At 45.1% G+C, this 19627-nt stretch overlaps 1 protein-coding gene across 6 annotated transcripts in view; it reads left to right on the forward strand.

Moving 5' to 3' along the window:
• Positions 1-760: 760 nt before the first annotated feature.
• shf (WNT inhibitory factor 1) overlaps positions 761-19627 on the forward strand; it is a 492096-nt gene continuing 473229 nt past the window's right edge. For all 6 annotated transcript variants that reach the window (XM_077641125.1, XM_077641124.1, XM_077641126.1 and 3 more), the window contains exon 1: positions 761-942. In XM_077641125.1, coding sequence (XP_077497251.1) covers positions 810-942 — 133 coding nt within the window. In that variant the 5' untranslated portion in view covers positions 761-809. The remainder of the gene's footprint in view (positions 943-19627) is intronic.

The raw sequence follows: 19627 nt of genomic DNA on the forward strand, positions 1-19627 counted from the left end.
CCATCTCTTAGCAAAAGCAGTGTCAAACAATCGTACCAACAGCAGAGTCATACAGGAGAAGCAAAAGCAGACAGAAACAAAAAAATATATATAAAAGGTAAAAAACCAATAACAATCGTAGCAAAAGTAGAGTCAAACATATGAAGCAAAAGCAGTCAGAAAAAGAAAGATAAAACCAATAAAAAAACTGACAACCCACCTAAACAAACATCAGACGCCGCTAGAAATCCTAGGCTGAAAAGTAGCACCGAACATGACGTCACAAAAAACTGTCTAGGAAGGAAACTTCATTTCTACGGAGGAATACCGAGGCGTCGCTGACACATGTGTTTGCTTTCTTTTTTATCATAAAGGCCTCAAGTATTTCACGCACCAGATAGTCGACTTCTGTTGGGACATAGTTGGTCTAGGTTATATACGAAATGGCTTAGAACTGGCTACGAAGTCAAGTAGCTCAGCCGCACTGTGATTTGATTAAAGAGTCCCAGAACTGAAGTGTTTTAATTATCAGAAATATGATCCAAGTGCAAGAGGAGAGGGGGGGGGCGACCGCCCCCCTTGGCCCCCCTCGTCCCCTGGTCCCTGATAAGCCTTCTCCCAGCGCACTCGGATGCGCGGCACGGCTGCTCCATGTGCCAGCAGCTGCTCCCAGCGGCGGCACCCCGCCAGCTGGGAGAGGGCGCAACGACGAAAATGGCCGTCGCGGAGAGGAGGGGCAACAGCGGGTGACGAGCAAATGTTTTCCCTGCGCAGCCGGCCGGGCCAGTTGTGCGAGGTAGCTCGTTTGGCGCCTTCACTCCGGGCGCAGCATGGCAGCGGGCAGACTGGTCGCGCTGCTGCTTCTCGCGGCGACGGCGGCTGGCGGAGGATTTCGCGGAGGCAAGCTGCGCAACGACGACTTCTCGCTCTGGATCGACGAGAAACAAGTACGGGAGTTCAGCGGTGAGCCAGGCCCCCCCCCTACCTTGTGCGCGCTCGCGCTGCTGCTGCTGCTGCTGCGACGCACGTGCGCGTCATCCGTCGCCGCATGGGCTGATGCGGGGGGAATGTCGGCAGCCGATCGGTGCTGTTTTCGGCGTGACAACTGTTCGCACACGCCGCCTTGCCCTGCTAATTCCGGGGAAGGGAGGAGCGCACTTCGAATACCGCCTATTTAGGTTAGAAGCCTCGTCCAACGCGGGCGTAAATATGTCGAGCGAAATTATTTTCGCACGGGGTAAAAGAGAAAATAAAACACCAGCTTCTATAAGAGCAAGGTTGCACCCGTGTTCTCCTCAGCCAGTAAGAGGAAAAAGAGCCCCTCATTTACCCTAGACATGAGGGTACAGGTATTGTAGCAAGGACGGAGATTACGCGGAAGTGTTGTGTCAGGCATAACGTATTACACTTAATAAATTACACGTGTAATTACTCACTCTATAATCTGCAGCGAAATGAATTACTTTAGATAAACTTGTCTTTGTAATTGCTTTTCTTAAACTACCATTTTGGTCTATTTGCGGGCAGATAAGGGCGAAAGTTACGACGCGTATAGTGAATCTGAGTTGCTCTTGTTCTATATGAAATTAAGAAACCTGACATACTGGTAGTAACTATCACCAGTATGACGCATTGTATGCGTCAGCACTAAAATCAGCAGTTTAGAAATAATTGCATTACTTTTTGGCAGGTAATTACAGTATAATGTCATTACATTTGGCCAACAGTAATTTATTATGTGATTTCTTACATTTGCGTGTTTTTTTAATTATTTAGCTTGATGTTTCAAAAGGAGTTTTGTCATAGCGCATCATTGCGGACGATGCACGAAGTGTCCGTCGGCTGAGGCAGCGCGAAGAACAAAGCCGACGTGACTGAAGCCGTGCTGCGGAGCCACTCAGTGTTGCATTTTCTTTTTTTCCTTATGATGGGAGCTTCGTTTTCAGTAATTGCAGCCTACAGTTCGGGCAAGACAATTTCAAAGTAGTGTGTTCATAGAGCAAAATGGAAAACTGGACTAGTTGGGAATAGACTGATATTTAAAAAAAAAACACCGCAAACACGGACCAACAGGACAAACTCGGCGCCATGTTTGCCTATTTGTCCTCTAGTCTTTTCGTCCGTGTTTGCGCTGTTTTTTTTTTTTTTCATATAGGATGTGGCCAAATCGTCTTCTGCTTAGAGGGCGGACATTCCGGCACTTGAGAAAGACTACTTTTAGCGCTGCAGTGAATTGAAGCAGCGATTCAATCGCAGTTATTTACCACTCACATGGCCTACACTGTCCGATGACGTCGCGGCTACCAGAACAGCAGGAGAAAAGAAATTAAATTCTACATCGTTTGGCGATGGCCAGCGTGAGCTATGTACACCCGTTTCATAAGCACTAGTACAAATAAAACTTGCAAAAAACATTTGGTGTCTGCAGACTCATTTAACAGCTGTCGCTTGTAAAAGCATCGTCATCATCAGCCTGACTACGCCTACTGGAGGGCCTCTCCCATAACTCAGCAATTAACCCTGCCCTGTGCCAGCTGCGGCTTTTTAATCTCATCCGATCACATAACATCTACCGCTCCCCTGCTACGCTCGCCTTCTCTTGGAATCCGCTCCGTTACCTTTAACGACCACCGGTTACCTTGCCTTTTCATTCCTTGCGCTGCAAGAGAACCGCAGTTCACAATTTATATAGAGGGGCTGGAAGTAGTAAGGTAATACGTCTACTTAGGGCAGGTGTGGTTGAGCATCCGGCTCGCATGCGGGAGGTGCGTGGTGCGATCCCCAGTGCGGCCGGGCACCCACCGGTGATACAATGGGTACAACCTTTCCCCTGCCCGGTGCTCGGCTTATTTAGGGTGAGATGCTCGAGAAATGGGTCTTCGACCCCACCATGAGAAGACGAAAATACCTTCTGTCATGGCGCTCTTTGGCCATAGATGCCGTGGCGCCATAAAAATCCATAGTCATCATCATACTTAGGGCAGCTATTGACCGCTGACCTGGATAATGAGAGGCAAATAACTAGAAGGATAAGAATGGTATGGAGCGCATTTGGCAGGTTCTCCCAGATCATGAATGGCTGTCCACCAGTATCCCCCAAGACAAAATTATAAACAGCTGTATCTTAGCAGTACTCAACTACGAGGCAGAAACGTGGAGGCTAACGAAAAGGGTTCAGCTCAATCTGAGGACAACGCAGCGAGCTAGGGAAAGAAAAATGATAGGTGTAACATTAGGAGACCGGAAGCGGGCAGAGTGGGTGAGGGAACAAACGCATGTTAATGACATGCTAGTCGAAATCAAGAGGAAGAAATGGGCTTGGGCAGGGGATGTAATGCGAAGGTAAGATAACAAATGCAAGATTCCAAGAGGTGGCAAGCGCACCAGTGGGCGGCAGAAAGTTGGGTGGGTAGATGAAATTAAATTTGCGGCGATACGGTGGCCGCAGCTGTCAAAGGACAGGGTTAATGGAGAGGCATGGGAGAGGCCTTTTCCGTGCAGAGAGGGAAGTCGGGTTGATGATGCTACTTAACTTACTTTTTTTTCTGACGCACTCTGCCCTCTGACTGTCTCTTAATGATGCCCTCAGTTTAAGTTGAACCTTTTTGTTAGTTTCCACGTTTCTGTCCGCGAGGTGAGTACCGGTAAGATACAGCTGTCATATACTTTTCTTTTTACGTCCTCCACGGTGGCTCAATTGTTATGGCACTGGGCTGCGTACCCGGAAGACGCTGGTTCGATAACGGCCGCGGCGGTCGAATTTCGATGGGGGCTAAATTCTAGAGGCCAACGTGCTGTGCGATGTCGGTCCACGCTAAAGAAACCCAGTGGTCGGAATTTGTGGAGCCCTTCACTGCGGCGTCCCTCATAGCCTGGGCCTCGCTAACCATTGTGAACTCGACGAGGTAAGTTACTGGGCGAGTTGGTGACGACATTCCTTAGCTACTTCGCGACATAGGAACATGTAGGGACACAACACAGCGACAACTCAAATCGTTATTAGCTGACGAGCCAGAATTTGTACTCAATTATCAGCTAGAAATTGAAAGCAAGGCACCCAAGCCATGTGTAGGAGACAAAAAATAACAAAGTACAACAGGCACGTGTCAACGCTAGCAATCAATGTAACATTTTTGTTTTTCTGACAGCGCTATAACAGATGCGCTAATACGTTCTTCCAGAAGCCTTTCTGTCCGCAGGGCAAAAAGCTGGGCGATTATGATGCACTCGTTATGCCATGCTTCGCAGGTGTTTATGTCATTTTCATCTCCATCATTTTGCAGTTGCTGCAGCGCTTTGCTGCGTGATCTGTGATGGGGACACGTGTGACTTTATAATCATGATCTGTTAATCTTTCGTTGAGACGTCGGCCAGTGTGGCCGATGTAATGCTTCCCACATAATACCGACAAAGAGTAGATAACTCCTACATTGCAGGAAACAAATTGTTTGGCGTGCCTTTTCTTGTTCTGCGGGTGGGCAGTCGGTTAGACGCCGAAAGTACAATGTCGACGCCCGCATGCTATCCAAGTCTCCTCAGGTTGTGCGAGACCTGATGCAGATATCACACGGTAGCAACCTTTTTTTTTTCTGTCCTGTATTTATAAAATCTCTCTCTCTCTCTCTCTCTCTCGTATATTTTCTCTTTTCATTTCAGACCCCAACTCTATATAGACTAGAACTTCTGAAGGTTAACCGTCCTGTGTGAGGCGACCTACTTGGTGGTGGAAGCTTAGCTCCAACCTGTGCTCACATGTCGTCTTTGCAACGTTGTCAAAAACAATTGCTCTTTTCGCGAGCTTCAAGTGGGGTCATGAATACGGCAGGATGAGTTTTTGACCACGGAGTTGAAAAGCCCAACATACATGGGATGATGTGAAATGAAGCGAAATATCTGAAAACCTAGTAAAATCAATAACAGTGCTTCGTCTGTTGAAAGCACTAGGAAATTGGTTTTCGGGGAAAGGAAATGGCGCAGTATCTGTCTCACATATCGGCGGAAACCTGAACCGCGCCATGAGTGAAGGGATGAATGAGGGAGTGAAAGAAGAAAGCAAGAATGAGGTACCGTAGTGGAGGGCTCCGGAATGATTTCGACCACCTCGGGATCTTTAGCGTGCACTAGCATCGCACATCAGAAAGACGCGTTTGCGTTTCGCCTCCATCGATACGCTGCCGCCGCGCTCGGGTTCGAACCCGGGAACTCCGGATCAGTAGCCAAGCGCCGTTCAAGACGACCGAGTAGAGTTGAAGGGACTGCTGCTCGAATTCGAGGTTATCACACTCTAAAAACACCAATTAATCGTCCAGAAACCTAAAAATTCCACAAAAGCCGCACCCTTCGAACCGGTAATTCAATATTATGCCGCGGAGGGGTCAGAAACATACCGTTAAGAGTAGGTGCTAGGCCCAGTACAGGTGCCATCTATTTGAATGTATGCATTGTCATTCCATTCAGCAAAATTAGACTATATAAGATGATATCCATTCCCATAGGAATCCCGCACACATTGCGGAATGCTATGGCCTGAGAAATTATGTGCTTTAGGTCCTTTGCATCAGTTGAAACTGCGTAAGTTTCTTAGTGTACTTGATTTTTGGAAGTCACTCACTTAGCCCGAACCTTTTTCTCTGAAACGGTCATCAAATGTGAAAACCTTCAGTCTTGCGTGCAAAATTGTCGCGACATGTTTCTGCCATGTTAGTATGAAGATTATTGGACGAAGCGGCCTCTCAGGTTTCAGGGTTATCGCTGTAAAAACTACCTCCAAAGAAAATTTGTTGATGCTGTCGTTCACACTTGCAAGCCTGGTCTAGTGCTGCCTATTAATAGCTTGATCGCTTTACTCTTGACGTTAGACAGTGGCATATTGATGCGTTTGTCAAACCCGGCACTAGCAGCACCTGATGCTTTCCCCGCAAATACTCATCCTTGTCCAAAACAACAAAACCATAATTTTTATCCTCAGGTAGCAACGAACACGACTTAGCTTTCAGTCAATTAATCGTCTCCTGCAGAGGTATACCGTCTTACCGGAACACCCGCACTTCATTAATACGTCTAAACCTTCTGACATGCATCGTTCCTGCTTAGTTTTGTCCGCCTGTGTGGAGACTTGCCGCACTATGGCCAAGAGTTCCAGTCCGGGTCTCTTTGGCTGGACCACAAACTTGGGCCCAAGGCTTCGGACTTGCCAGGGGAAGAAACTTTCTCGACGGTGTGGATCTGTTGTCCGGTTGGCGCACTCTTTGGCAAAAGTGCACGATGTACTGCGCCGTTTTCAACCGTAGAAACTTTGGTGCTGTCAGTGCACCATGGTACCTGATACAATTGGTACCTTGAGTAGACCGGTCCCGCAGAAAGTGGCATCCAAAGCTTGAGACGCTCACACGCACCTGTCGCGCCCGTTCCGCTCTGGGTAACTTGCATAACCTTCTGCCATGTCCGGCTGAACGCCGCCCAGTAGAGCCGAGACACAGAAAGCGTAGTGCGAAAACTACAGAGGACGATCAACAAATGTTTATTGCGGTTCCTAAAGATATACACACGCGCATCAGGTTCGCAAGGGGAAAGAAGGAAAAGGGAACGGCAACAGTGCCATGTGCCACTTGTGCCAAGAAATCCAGCTCTATCTTTGAAAGTAGTGCTTGTCTTGTCCTCTGCAGCTACCGCGACATGCTTTCCGTGGGACGATGAACCAACATGCCCAAACAGCCGCTGAACGAACGCTGAACAGCCGAGACGTCAGGCGGGGGGATTAGGGAGGGAGGAGTGCATGCTCGATTCTATCCATGGTATAGTTCCTTATGTCTCTTACCTTACGCTTACTTATTAAATTTGATAGCTATGCCGGCTCTGTTGTGCTAGAAGCTTTCACGCTTTAATAGTTCTTAATCACATCTTTCGCCTCCGGCCTCACTGCTGGTGTCCGGCCTCACTATCTTATGCGTCTGTAGCGCACTCCATAATGACTGGTATCACTGAGATTATCGTTCATTACACTAGGGTCCGCGTCCTCGGCCGGAGTTGAACATCTGTTCTGCAGTGAGATCCTGAATTACTTTTTTCCTCTTACCACTAAATCGTTAATGCACACCTTTCTCGCTAATTTACAAGGCGTTCTTGCAGACGAGGCATTCACTACGCTCATCGCTAATAGAATCAGCAACCTTGAACATCAATGAACCAAAAGACCAGGAAGCATTCTGCAAAGGCTTCTCAAAATTAGATCGTGCAGAGAAATGCATGGAATATATGCAATTCCTTTATGTAGCCTTTACAGATGGCGCGAAAGCATTTCACACAGTAGAAACCTCAGTCATGCAGGAATTGCGCAACCGCGCTGTAGAATAGAAGTGCTAGGAAAAAATATATAGCGGTTTGAAAGCCGCCACGACAGTCCGAAGAGCATGAAATCGCTGTCAGGAAGGGGGCAGGCAGGTGGTGGCGATAATTCCAGAATTATTCACCACGTGCACATTAGTATTCAGAAATCTGATTTTCGAAGAGCTCGGGATAAAAATTAGAAATACCCTAGTAGTCTCCGATCTTCTAGTGACATTGCCTTGTTGGGTAACTCAAGACACGGATCCCATATCCTGTTTGTGTACCTGCTTTCAATTTAAGACTATGAATGGCAGTTTAGCAATATTCATGAAGAGAAAAGTATGTAACAGCTGTATCTTACCTCTTCTTACCCATAGCGCAGAAACATAGATGATGACGAAAAGTGTTCAGCTTAAATAGGGAACCACGCAGAGAGCCATGGAAAAAAAATGATCGCTGTAACGTTAAGGGACACGAAGAGGGCTGAGACAGGCAGGAAAGAAACGTAGGTTAAAGACATCTTAGTCGAAATCTGGAGGAAGAAATGGGCGTGGGCAGGGCATGTAATGCGAAGGCAATTGACAAGGCAAGGGTAGCAGGGGACGGCAGAATGTTAGATGGGCGGATGAGATTGACAAGTTTGCCGGTATATGGTGGCCGCAGCTGGCCAAGGACAGGGTTAATTGGAGAGACATGGGAGAGGAATTTACCGGGCAGTCAGACTGCTGACGATCGTGACTTTGACAGAGCCGAGGGAAAAAGCCATGAAGGGCAGCTTGACGTGGCCCTCAGCAAATAGATTTGAACGCAGGAGGCAATAAAAAAGGCATAAAAACCTCAGTGACATCAGAACTACGGGCGAATATTATAAACGAGAGTTGCGGAATTCATGTCCGGGAACTTTAAGAGCGTTAGATCTTACTCATCACGTTTCGAGGTTTCGTGGGGTCTGCGATAACACTTATATCACAGCGCCATCTGTGCCAGCAACTACTCATCACGTTTCGAGATTTAATGAGGTCTGCTGCCACCCTGAGGTCACAGCGCCATCTGTGCCAGTAAGTAGAAAACCGCACATCTCGCATTGAGACTAATAGCGCCATCTACAATAATGCTGTAGAAACAACCACCTGCCGCGTAGCAATTGTGACGTCACGGTCAGATATGGTGGACAGAGGTGGAACTATGTGAGAATGACGTCAGGACGAAATGGCGACAGGGGACGGAATGTCCGCATAGTTTCGGTTGTGACCGCTATGTAATGTTACGTGGCGACCAGCAGAAAAATGGGGCGAGGTGAGCGATGGCAATGAAATGGCTTAATGGCTGCTGGCCTAGCGCGAGCTCCGTCCCGCGCCACTGCCAGCTTCGTTGTTTTATCTTCTTCGTCACACTTCCCGGGGCCACCGAGCTGTCGCCCGGTCGGTGGCAATGACACGTGCGAAATGGTGATGGGTTTCAGACTTAAGCATGGTCGGACAGGCAGGAGAAAGTGGCGAGGTGCTGGTCACCACAATGAAGGAGATGGCTGAATGATTCCTGGTTCGTGAAGCTTCCGGGCCGCAGGTCACCAGGAGCCGATGGCCGAGGCCCCAGGACGCACCAAACGGCATGGGCAAGGGAACGGTGTCGACACAAGCGGGCAGCGTCTCTGGTCGGTGGGGTCATGGGGTCGGGTCGCGGCAGCGTCGTCATGTCGTCGTGTCTTGTTATCAAGGCAGGGGACGGGGCAGGGTGATCGGCGAGGTCGGTTCGGGCTTGGCAGGCTCGGGCTCGGCCGGGCGGCGAGGATCAGGAACTCACGGCCGATGACCACGGCTGACGGAGGACGCCGAAGCTCCAGAATCAGGACGGGGATGATACACCGCACCTCACACCAAATGTTACGTGGCGACCAGCAGAAGAATGAGGCGAGTTGAGCGATGACAATGAGATGGCTTATGGCTGCTGGCCTAGCGCGAGCGCTCCGTCCCGTGCCACTGCCAACTTCGTTGTTTCATCTTCTTCGTCACAATATATATATATATATATATATATATATATATATATATATATATATATAACAAATCAACTCATAACAAATGATGGTAAATATACAGAGGGCAGAGTTTGGGTAACATTTGGTTAAGTGCAGTATAACATATTGAAACCACAAAATTCAACACGTTCAAACAAGTGAGTAATAATTAGGGTAAAATAAGTAACTAAAAATACAATGGCACATAAAAGAGGCTCCGGAGCTGTTCAGCACACAAGAAATGGCAAAGCAAAAAAGGACCGCCAAAAAGTCACGGACACGGTAAATCATTCAGCACTCTATGACGCATTTTCCGTGTTCAGAAATGTTAGTAAAGCTGTTTGAAAAGATGATAATTCAGTATGGCCGACAATGCTGGGTGGCAATGAGTTCCATTCTTTTATTGACAAAACCAGCGGTGTCTTCTGATATTTTAGTGTGCGAGCGAAAATCGGACGTACCTTATGCGCATGATCCAGGCGAGGTGAACAATGAGGTGCAGGAAAGATATGATTTCGGGTGAATGGCGTTTCGCTATAGTATAAGGTGTGAAAAAATGACAACCGGGCGAACTTTCTACGTGTAGCAAGAGGTTGAAGATTCATGGCTTGCTTCATTGCTGATACGCTTTGATCACGTGAGTAGGATGACAGTATGAATCTGAAGGCTTTATTTTGTACTGCTTCTAGAGCATTTGTAAGAATCGCGTGGGTGGGGTTCCATATAACAGAAGCGTATTCAACAGATGATCTGATAAGCGTTGTATAAGCGCTGTGCCGTGTTTCAGCGTTCGCAAGGGGTAAACGGCGTTTGAAGAGACCAATTTTTTTAAAGGCTTTATTAGTTATGTATTCAATGTGAGCATCCCAGGTTAAGTTCTGACTGAAAAACACTCCCAGATATTTGATACACGACACGGAGTCAATTCCACTATTATTTAACCGGTAATTGTTCTGTGAAGTTTCTGCTACGCTAGAGAATCTTACATGCTTAGTTTTACTGACATTAATATGCATCTGCCACGTTGAACACCATTCAGTTAGTTCTGTTAGATCTGATTGGAGAGCTAGTGCATCAGTCGGGGTGGTTATCTGCCTGTATATTACGCAGTCGTCTGCGAAAAGCCGTATTAATGAAGTAATATTAGAGGCTATGTCGTTTATGTTTATATGAATTAGAAAAAGTAATGGCCCTAATACTGAGCCCTGTGGGACACCGGATAATACACGAGTGGGTTTAGAAATGAGGTTCTCAATTTTGACCGACTGGTAACGATCGGTTAGGAATTGCTCGATGGGCAACACGGTCAAAAGCTTTTGTAAAGTCAATGAAAATGGCGTCTGTGAGATGAGACATGTGTAGGGATTGATGAAGGTCAGTCACAAGCTCAAAGAGTTGCGACTGGCATGATCGGTTTTGCCGGAATCCGTGCTGGTTCTCGAGAAGTAAGTTATTTAGGTTCAGATGGTTCATTATGTGGGAAAAGAAGATATGCTCTAGTAGTTTGCAGCAGATACAAGTAAGTGAGATAGGCCTGAAGTTGTTTGGATCGGTGTTACTTCCTGATTTGTGTACGGGAATGATGTGTGCTTGTTTCCAGTCGTCCGGGAGCTGTCCTGTATCCAGAGATTGTTGAGATATCAGCGCGAGCAAACCAGATGATTCGTGACATGTTAGTTTCAGAATCTTTGTACTGATCCCATCGGGTCCTGGGGTCTTTTTTAGTTCTAGCTTGTCGATTGCGCGGGCGACGCCATTTGTTGTGATAGTAATAGGTGAAAATTGAAACCGTATGTATGTTGGAGAAATGGGCGGTAAATTATCAGTGGGGAGTTCATTTGTGAACATGTCACTAAAAGATTTGTTGAAGATTTCGGCGCACTCGTCTAACGGTAAGGGCGAGCCCTCTCCTGTAGTTAGTGCTGGTAAAATGTTGCTGCTTTTAGGATTTACAGTGCGCCAAAACTTTTTGGGATCACTTTTTAATAGTCTCGGAAGTGTGTCGTTATAGTATTTTTGTTTCTCTTCTTCGAGTTTTCTTTCAGTAAGCGCAGCAATTTCCTTATATTTCATCCAGTCGAGTGGTGCATTGGTTCTTGAAGCTCGTCTGTATACCCTCTTTTTTCTGTTTAAGTACCTTTTGCATTCGTTAGTGAACCAGGGATCATTAATTCGGTTTGAGATTGTGAATTTGGGAACGCATATCTTCTCAAGTTCTTTTAATTTATCACGAAATAAGCACCAGTTTTGATTCGTAGTACGTTTAGTGAAGTCGTGGCGGAAATCAGCTGCAAAGCTTGTTAGAATGCCATTCATTTTAGGTATATCTGCACGTGCGTAATCCAGTATCTCTTTGCTGATCCTTGCGTTATCGGGGCGAGGCAAGCTGAAGCGGCAATGAATAATCTTGTGGTCGCTGATTTCCTCCAGCACAGAAGCAGACGCATGGTCAGGATGGTTGGTGAAAACTAGATCTAAGGTATTATCGCCGCGTGTGGGTTCACGAACCAGCTGAGTTAGTTGATAAAGTTGCAACAGATTGAGAAAGCAAATACATTCGGCTCGGTTATTATGATGGCTGACAGAATAATCCAACCAGTTGATAGAAGGATAGTTGAAATCTCCTCACAGGACAAGAATTGATTTGGGATGTTTAAGTGTTATCTGCACTAAGGCTTCATTCAGGGAATCAGTAAAATCAGATGCAGAGTCAGGAGATCTGTAAAGAACTCCTAAGATAATTTTTCTAGTTCCAACATGTGCCGAGACCCAAATCATTTCCAGTCCTGTGTCAATAGGTACAACGGTCGGGCGGAATTCCTTTTTTATTGTTATGATTACTCCTCCCCCTCGAGAACCGATCCTATCTTTACGAAAAATTTGAAACGAAGGCGGAAATGACAATTCAGAGTCGGGGATGTCGTCCGAAAGCCAGGTTTCAGTGCCGACAATGACATCCGCGGAACATGTGTAGATAAATGAATTGAGAACATGAAGTTTCGGTAGTATACTGCGGAAGTTTGCCAAGAGAACCGAAACGTTATTGGTGTCCATGTGTTTGCTATAGCCGGGCGGGGGAAGTCAGTCTGAAATTTTGTTTGGTTGTTCTTCGGTTGGCTGAGAGTTGGTTTGGCTGGTTTCGGCCGAGGCTAGTTCGTCTCGTTCTGTGCTCGGCCTATTTTGGCGTATTTCTACGACACTGCTAGTAGCTGAATCATACATAAAGGTGCTCCCCCTAAAATGCAATTTGTTGAAGCGTATGCGGAAACGTTCCCTTTCGTCCCGATTTGCCTTGACGAAGTCTCGCAACTTCTTGCGCGCTAGCTGAATCTTGGTAGAGAAATCCTCCTCCAGCCATACTGTCATTGATTCCAAGTCCTTCAGCTTGTGAGCGTTGCGCAAAGCGTCTGTTTTTGTTTTAAAGTTGAGAAATTTCACAATTAATGGGCTGTTAATTCCTGAGCGGCGCTGTCCTATACGATGAGCACGTTCGATGTCAGTGACGTTTAAATCAAGGTGGGCGGAGAAGAAGTTCTTCACAATACGTTCAGATTCGGCAAAACCCTCCTGCAGATAGTTTCGTCTCATGCGGTTATTCATGTCGTCTACTACATCTGCCAGCTCTTCACTTGTTTTTGCAATGCCCAACTTCACCGCCTCGACATTGTTCCCAATTTCGGGGACACTTCCGATGTTCTGTTAAATGTTTCTAACCCGCGTTTTTATGCTGATTATGTCTTTTTTGATTGCAGCTAGGGTGGCTGTGGTTTCACTATGGCATTCACTGATGAGGGCTAAAACGTCGTCCATCTTTGGACCAGGGTTTGCCTCGACATCCCCAGAACAAAGCAGTAACAGTGAAAAAAGAGTCAGCAGCACCACAGACGGTCTTGGGCAAAGCACGCGGATTAGTCCGGGTGCCCCTCTCCGGCCATAATCATGAGTGTGATCACGACGCTGGTGAGAGAAAAACGTGCCAATGCGCGCTCGGTACGTACACACATCGATCCCCATTAAATAAAAAGCAGGGAACCAAGGGAAAGCAAATCACAGAATCACGAGTCAGATGGGGATCAATGGCCACAAATTTATAGAGCAAAAAGACGGAATGAATAGGGAAAATTCCTACCTACGACAGCAAAAAGCACGTCTTAGTTGGTGAACAGCGTGGCCACGATTCCCGAGGCGGCGAAGGCGATCATCCCTTTTTGTAGTAGAGTGGCGTTGTCTTCGATGTTACGTCACAGCTTTTATCATGCATGCGTTGTCGTTGCGTGATGTGTCGAGGGCCCGGCGGCTGCTCCTTCGACGACCAGGGTCAATCAGCAGATGGGCAGCACGGCGCGAAGCGATCCTACGACAGCAAAAAGCACGTCTTAGTTGGTGAACAGCGTGGCCACGATTCCCCGATAGCGGTCACAACCTAACTATGTGGCAATTCCGTCCCATTTCGTCCTGACGTCATACTCACATAGTTCCACCTCTGTCCACCTTATATATATACACGGAACCGGTATGTATGTACACATTAGGTCCGCTATATATACATACTCCGACAACAAGGGGCACCAATCCGGGGACAGCTGTGTACCGAATTTGATTGATAGGCAAACAAAACCCTATGGGTTGTGGTATAGAAATGATACCACAAATGAATAATAGGTACACATTGTATCTTGAGGGGGTCTAACTCGAAAGCGGGTAGACGTGCATCGTAATTTCTCTGATAGATGGCGCTAGGCGGCGTCCGTGCACGCGTAGCCGAGCATGGTGGCAATCCACCCCGTTTTAAAGGGAACGCTCTTATGTTCTATATATCCAACCGTAATGAGCCGTCTCCATTGGGAGCTCCTCTCAGATTCTCTCGTTTCGCCGATATGTTCACTACCGCAGTGTGCTTCAAGAAGGATATGGATGATCCCAAAGCATCGACATCTTACGCCGTAGCCGAAGGAGACCTCAGAAATAAGTGCAAGAGATCAGACATACTCGGATACCTCCGAGAACGCCGGGTGGCCGAAACCTCCCTACAATCTCTTTTATATCAATTTTAGTAAACAAAATTTGGTTTACAATACAATGCGTACAAGCTTCCCCTGGTCTCCTGCTCGGCTTAATCAGGGCGAAAAGCTTGGGAAATGGGTCTTTGACCCCACCTTCAATAAAAGAAAAATACTTTGCGCCATGGCGCTCATTGGCCACGGATGCGCTTAGAGCAACAGAGTAACGAGCGTTAGCTGTTAACAGCTAACGCTCGTTACTTCAACGTCTTCCAGACGGTGGCAGACTTTTTTATGGCGCAAGGGCATCTGTGGCCAATGAGCGCCATGGCGCAAGGTATTTTTCTTTTATTGAAGGTAGGGTCAAAGACCCATTTCCCAAGCTTTTCGCCCTGATTAAGCCGAGCAGGAGGCCAGGGGAAGCTTGTACATATTGTATCACCTATGGGTGCGCGGCGGCACTAGGGATCGAACCCCTCACCTCCCGCATGCGAGGCGGATGCTCAACCAGTAGGCCAGCGCTGCGGTCAGAGTTGCCGACTTTCCACACACAAAACTGTAAGGAGAGGACCGTAAAACGAGAAAAGAGGAAAAAATGAGATATGCACCACACGAGTAACACAGCGCAAAGATTGTTAAAGGGTCTAAGTGCAATAAACAGAGTTCTGTGGCTTCTCATGTCATGATGAAGAGGCGCGGCTTCTCATCTCATGGAGAGGAGACGAAGAAATCTGGGCCAGTACCGACTGACCCGGATATCCACTCCTCTCTTGTCATGACAGCGTTTGCTAGCAAAGAAATCAAGAACTAAAGATGCGTGAACGCCTATACACTATAAACCTATCTCCGGAAAAGACTGAAAGAACTGCAGCAATTCCTCAAAATGAGCACTAAAGACGTTTTACCAGTACCGGCACTTGATAGTGACGGATAGACTCTCATTAATGACGTTGAAAAGCACAATGCTTTATCTCATTTTGCGGTTCTGTCTCCACTGCTCGCTATCGTCCTCCGAAGGGAAATGTGGTTAAGTTTTTGGAATTTTACGACTGCTTCTTTCGTTTATAACAGACGGCAAACCCACTCTAATAGCTGGAGTGGATATTTATATTGACATGTTGGCGGACAATTCCTTGGTTAGAGATTTTAACCCTGTCCTGGCTTCTAAAGACTTTATTAACCTTGTAACCACTCCAACTAAGATTACACAATAATAATAGAGATTTATTCATCACAACGATGAAAAGGGCCGAGGAAAAAAGCCAGCAAGGCTTGACGAGCCCTCGGCCCCTACATATACAAAGGCATCAGCGGAACAAAGAATACATATTGTGCAACAGTATCACAATAACAAAATTAGTACTACAAACTTTTGATGCAAACACTGAATAAAAAGGAAAAATGAAAAGATTATAAAAGCAGACTAATTTTTGAAACACAGGAAATGTTTACAAAGGTCACGGATCGGCGTACTAATTATGTCAATATTTTTATGATGTAACGTGTTTAGGTGTTTAGGCAACTGGAAGGCAATCATTTGTAATCCGTAGTTTGTTCTTGGAGTTTTAGTCTGCCACGGGGAGTGTTGTCTAGTGTTATACAGCTTCTCGCTCGGCGTTAGGGAGGCCAGTCTCCCCAAATAATCAGTATGACGAAGTAGCTCCTTCTTATATCTCGAAAGCAGTTGAAAACTATACATGTCAAAAATTTTCATAATACATGCATCTTCAAAGTACTGGTTTGTATGCTGGTTGAAACTAAGCTGGAATATGCACCTTATCGCTTTCTTTTGAAGTAGATAAATTTTGTCTAGATTATTCAGAGTGGTCATGCCCCAGACAAGGTGACAATAATTTAAATGGGACAAAAACAACGATTTGTATATGAGCTCTTTAATCCTCGAAGGAAGCATTGTTTTCAGGCGATATAGGTGTCCTACGACTCGAGCGAGTTTAGGCAAGATAGTATCTACATGATGGTCCCATGACATTGTTTCGTGAAAGACGACTCCAAGTGTTTTAAATTTTTCTACTATCTCAATCTCCTCTGAATTAAGTAGTAGCTTTTTATTTGTATGCAGAAGTTTATTCCTTGGTCGGAAGATAACAGCCTTGCTTTTATTCACATTTATTTTTAACCCATTTAGTTCTGTCCAGGTGTTTAGTTGGCATAAAATATTGTTTCCTTTGTCTATCAGGGAATCGCAGTCATTCGTTGAGAGGAAAATACTTGTGTCGTCTGCATAAATAAAAAACGATGCTTGGTCGGTGATGTTTACTATGTCGTTAATAAATAAGTTGAAGAGCAAAGGCCCCAATATGCTACCCTGCGGCACTCCACATTTTATATTCTTTAAAGAAGACTCAATACCATTAATGGTTGTATATAGTGCACGATTAGAAAGATAAGAGTTTAAAAGTTGCAGAGGAAGACCTCTAATTCCATACATTTCAAGCTTTCTAATCAGCAGTTCGTGATTTAGAGAATCAAATGCTTTTTTGAAATCTACGAAGGTAGCTAGCACGATATGTTTCTTTTCAAAACTGTTTAGGATATATTCTTTCTCCTGAAGAAGCGCAAGCTCAGTGGATTTATTCTTCCGAAATCCAAACTGCCATCCTGTTATAATATCATTTTTTTCTATGAATTTTTGCAGTCGAGAGAAGATAAGCTTTTCTAAGCCTTTAGAAAAGACAGGGAGCAAAGAAATAGGTCTGTAATTTCCAAGGGAGTTCTTGTCACCTTTCTTGTAAATAACTACTACTTTAGCCACCTGCATTTTATTTGGAAGTATGCCCTTTAAAAAACATAAGTTGAATAAATAACTTAGTGGCGATGATAATATGTCTATAACAAACTTAATTGGCTTGACCTGGATATCGTCCGCATCACAGGCCGAACTATTAGAAAGTTCCAAAAATGCCGACACAACCTCAGCCTCAGAAACAGAATGAAGGAACAAGCTATTTTCTAAGCGATCATTAATGTAGGGGTAGTCAGTATTGTCACAAGGCATGCTTGTGACATCTGTGAAAAAGCTGTTAAAAGCGTTCGACATAGCGGCACCCGTGAGGACATTATCGCCACATGTTATGGTTTCAATAGCGCCTTCCTTTCTCGAGGGCTTCAACAGCGAATTAAGTTTTTTCCATAGCAGGTCTGAATTATTACTACATCCTTCAAAATATTCACAGAAATATCGATCTCTAGCAAGCCTAATATCTTTGTTTAGCTTATTTCGATAGGCTTTAAATGTTGAAAACACTGCAGGATCTCTACATTTGATAAAGTTATTGTATATTTTGTGTTTTTCCTTTATTCGCTTTAATAAATCACGTGTAATCCATGGTTTTCTTATACGTGTCGATTGCCTTTTGGTTACATATGGAAAATGCTTTGCGTACACTTTTTTCACAGTATCAATAAACAATTCATAGGCGACGTTGCAGTCTTCCATAGAATACAGCTCAGAGAAATCTGCGTTGCTAATATCATCGCGGAACATTTCTAAGCTTTTTTCAGAGACGAACTGGGTAGCGTGACATGATTTTGTTTTTTTTTATGGCGGTTAGTCTTTTCAACACCCATAAATATACCAAGGTGGTCACTAATGTCACATAGCAGTACTTCTGATTCAACACATGAGGTGTCATAATTTGTAATAAAGAGATCAAGTAAAGTTTCAGTAGAACAAGTAACACGAGTTGGTTTAGAAATGACATTTTCACAGTTATTGCTCTTAACCACAACATTGAAACATCGCGTATGAATATTGTCACACATCATGTCTAAATTCAGGTCACCACCAAGTATTATCTTTAACTTTTTTTCATTTATAAAGGCAAGAAAGTGGTCAATGAAATTAATGAAGTTCGAAATGTTTCCGTCTGGTGGTCGGTAGATTACAGAGAGAACCATGTCGCCGGTAATTACAGTCAATATCTCATAGTCATCACTGCAAACACAATATTGATCAAGCGTGTCAGATTTCAGTTCGTTGCTTACAAGCAAAGACACGCCGCCGCCACGACGACTGCTGCGGTTAAGAAAAAAGCTCTTATAGTGGGGCAGAATGAACGTCTCGTCATCAGACAACCAAGTTTCGGTGAACATGATAACATCATTGCTGAAATGAAATGAAGATAACAATAGCTCTATTTCCGAAAGTTTATTATTTAGCGACCGCGTATTTATATGAAAACATTTAAATAATGAATGGTACTTCAAACCAAGAACGTCTTTTAGTTCCTCAGGGAGCAGGTAGGAAAAACTCATTTTTGTTGTTCGCTTGTGTTATCCGCACTTCGAAGTGGTAGCGGCTTAGGTCACGATCTTGTCAAGATCACACTCATCTTTGATTAGATAGGCGGTTTCGCCGCTTTCTTTCCTCACGTAAATTCTACCATGTCTGTACCATGCAAAACGGAATCCATGGTCATCGGCCCACGTCTTTGCACGCTGCAACAGTTGCCTATTCCGCTTTGTGAGGTTCTCGTTCAGGTATATGCAGCACTTCTCATCTGTCCGCAGTTCGTTCCTGTTCCTAAGCCATTCATCGCGTGTGCCTTTGTTGGCAAAGCGAACAAGGATTATGGGAATTTTAGAGCCCTTAGCCGGCAGTCTGTGCAAATCGTTAACTTCCTGTTGGGTCACCGCGGGTAGCTTTATCTTTTCGGCCACTTCGTTCATTTTGATAGCAAGTTCTCGCCTGGACAGCTCTGAACTCCGAGTCTCTTCTCGGAGCGAGTCTCTGAAAGCGAGTCTCTTCTCGATCTGCTGATTACGAACTCAATCAAGTGGAAGTTGTTTCCACTTTTTGCCTGAACCAACCCTCATCATTTTGTGATGAAAATAAAACGATTGATTGATTGATTGATTGATTGATTGATTGATTGATTGATTGATTGATCTCCTGCCAAACAATAGCTGACTCAGGTGTAATATCATGTGCACTCAGTGACCATCTTCCAGTATTTGTATGTGTATATAGGACTAGACCAGTAAAGTACCGAAAAGAAAAAGCTATGTATCAATATATAACTAATGCTACCCTTAATTTATTTCATAGTTCACTGACACAAGTGGGATAGCACTGACAATATCAGTGACGTAAATGAGGCTTACAATAAGTTTCTCCAAGTATTTACGTAACTATACCATTCATGCTTCCCATTAAAAGTGCATGGAACTAACCGTAAAACTCGCAAACCCTGGATAACTTCTGAGGTACACCATGAAATTAAACTTAAAGAAAAGCTCTACAGGATCTTTTTAAACACGCGTTCTGCAGATGACTTGAGTAAGC

This window comes from Amblyomma americanum, chromosome 10 (assembly GCF_052857255.1).
Source record: "Amblyomma americanum isolate KBUSLIRL-KWMA chromosome 10, ASM5285725v1, whole genome shotgun sequence".
Classification (NCBI taxonomy): Eukaryota; Metazoa; Arthropoda; class Arachnida; order Ixodida; family Ixodidae; genus Amblyomma; species Amblyomma americanum.